General features: G+C 37.6%; 1 protein-coding gene across 1 annotated transcript in view; it reads left to right on the forward strand.

Moving 5' to 3' along the window:
- ache (acetylcholinesterase (Yt blood group)) overlaps positions 1-1,563 on the forward strand; it is a 20,774-nt gene that overhangs the window by 9,692 nt on the left and 9,519 nt on the right. Inside the window, exon 6 of the mRNA XM_015405342.1 lies at positions 1,107-1,299. Within this exon, the coding sequence (XP_015260828.1) occupies positions 1,107-1,299 (193 nt within the window). The remainder of the gene's footprint in view (positions 1-1,106; positions 1,300-1,563) is intronic.

Here is a 1,563-nt window from a genome sequence, read left to right on the forward strand (position 1 = left end):
AGGATTTGGTAAAAACTGCGACAGAAATGTTCTAAAATAATCTACAATGGAAGAAAAGCAGATAAAACAGATTTAGGAAATAAAATGACAGACATCGTTAAATAAATTTGGGATGATTTTACTCCGGTCCGTCCTCGTCTGCATGTCCCTCTGGCTCCAGGGTCAATAATTGATTCTTTTGTTTATAACTAATTGTTTTTACATGTTTAACGCAGAGGTGTCCGAAGTATTAATGTTTATTAGAATATAATAAAAAATAGAATAGAAAATCCCTTTACTGTCCCGCAATGGAGAAATTGTGATGTTAGAGCAACAAAAGGGATTCTACTACAATAGAAGTGTAAATCCAGCTGTTTAAAAACACTTTAATAGAAATTAAAAGGATCAACTTCAGCTTTTTACTCCAGTAAAAGTGTAAAAGTAGCATTTTTAAAACTACTTAAAGTATAAAAGCCAGAAGCTTTACTGCTCTACTCTATTAAAGGAACATTTTTCTACAATTCTGGATGATTCTTAGTTTTATAACTGATGGTAACAGCGTCACATTTAACTTTGATCAACTTGGAAAAACTATTTATTTTGGTATGTGGTGAGCAACAGGTTGGGGCAGCACCGAGTTCAACCACAAAGAAATACATTTTCTGGATGAAACAAATTATTTTGATGGATTTTATTTCTCAAATACCAACAGACCATAAAGAAAATGAGCTTAAATGAAACAAAACTAATGATTCTATTTTAAGATGTAAAGAGTAGAAGGAAAAAGTTGTTTAAAATATAATGAAAACTTTCTACTCTAAGGTAATGAAGTATTTCTACCCTGTTAGTTGACGCTTCTCGTTTAAAGATATTTTTAAAGATGAAGATAAGATTTAGTTTAAAGAATTTATCATTTTATCATAAAATAGTGTTTTTGTTACTATATCAATGCAGGAATATTTTATACATAGAAAAAATTAGCAAACAGTTGATTGTTGTGGGGCCCCTGGTTACCTGGGGCCCCTAACCTTTGTTTGATTGGACCAGCCCTGCTCATGAAATGACTTGGAGCAGTTTGGAGCCATTTTGGGTGTTTATTCTAAAGCTTTGCTCCCGTGCCTCCATAGGAGGGGTGTACCTCTACCTGTTCGATCACAGGGCCTCCAACATAGCCTGGCCGGAGTGGATGGGCGTGATCCACGGCTACGAGATCGAGTTCGTCTTTGGGTTGCCCCTGGAGAAGAGACTGAATTACACCACAGAGGAGAAGAATCTGAGCCGACGCATGATGAAGTACTGGGCCAACTTTGCACGGACCGGGTAGGACATGGCAGACTGAATACGATGAGCTGCTGGGATGGGCGGCGCCCTCATGGGGCGCATCACCGCAGCCGCTACAGAAGATTCAAATGTTTGCATTCAGGCTGCATGTTTCACTCTGGAGTATCACGGTCAATATAAAACCTTTTTACTAGGGATGCACAATATTGGGATTTTGGCCGATATGCCGATATTTAAAACTCATGTAGCCGATAACCGATATCGATACCGATGTTAAAGCTGGACAAAAATAAGTAGTCATTG

Source organism: Cyprinodon variegatus, unplaced genomic scaffold (genome assembly GCF_000732505.1).
Source record: "Cyprinodon variegatus isolate N-32 unplaced genomic scaffold, C_variegatus-1.0 Scaffold2158, whole genome shotgun sequence".
Taxonomy (NCBI): Eukaryota; Metazoa; Chordata; class Actinopteri; order Cyprinodontiformes; family Cyprinodontidae; genus Cyprinodon; species Cyprinodon variegatus.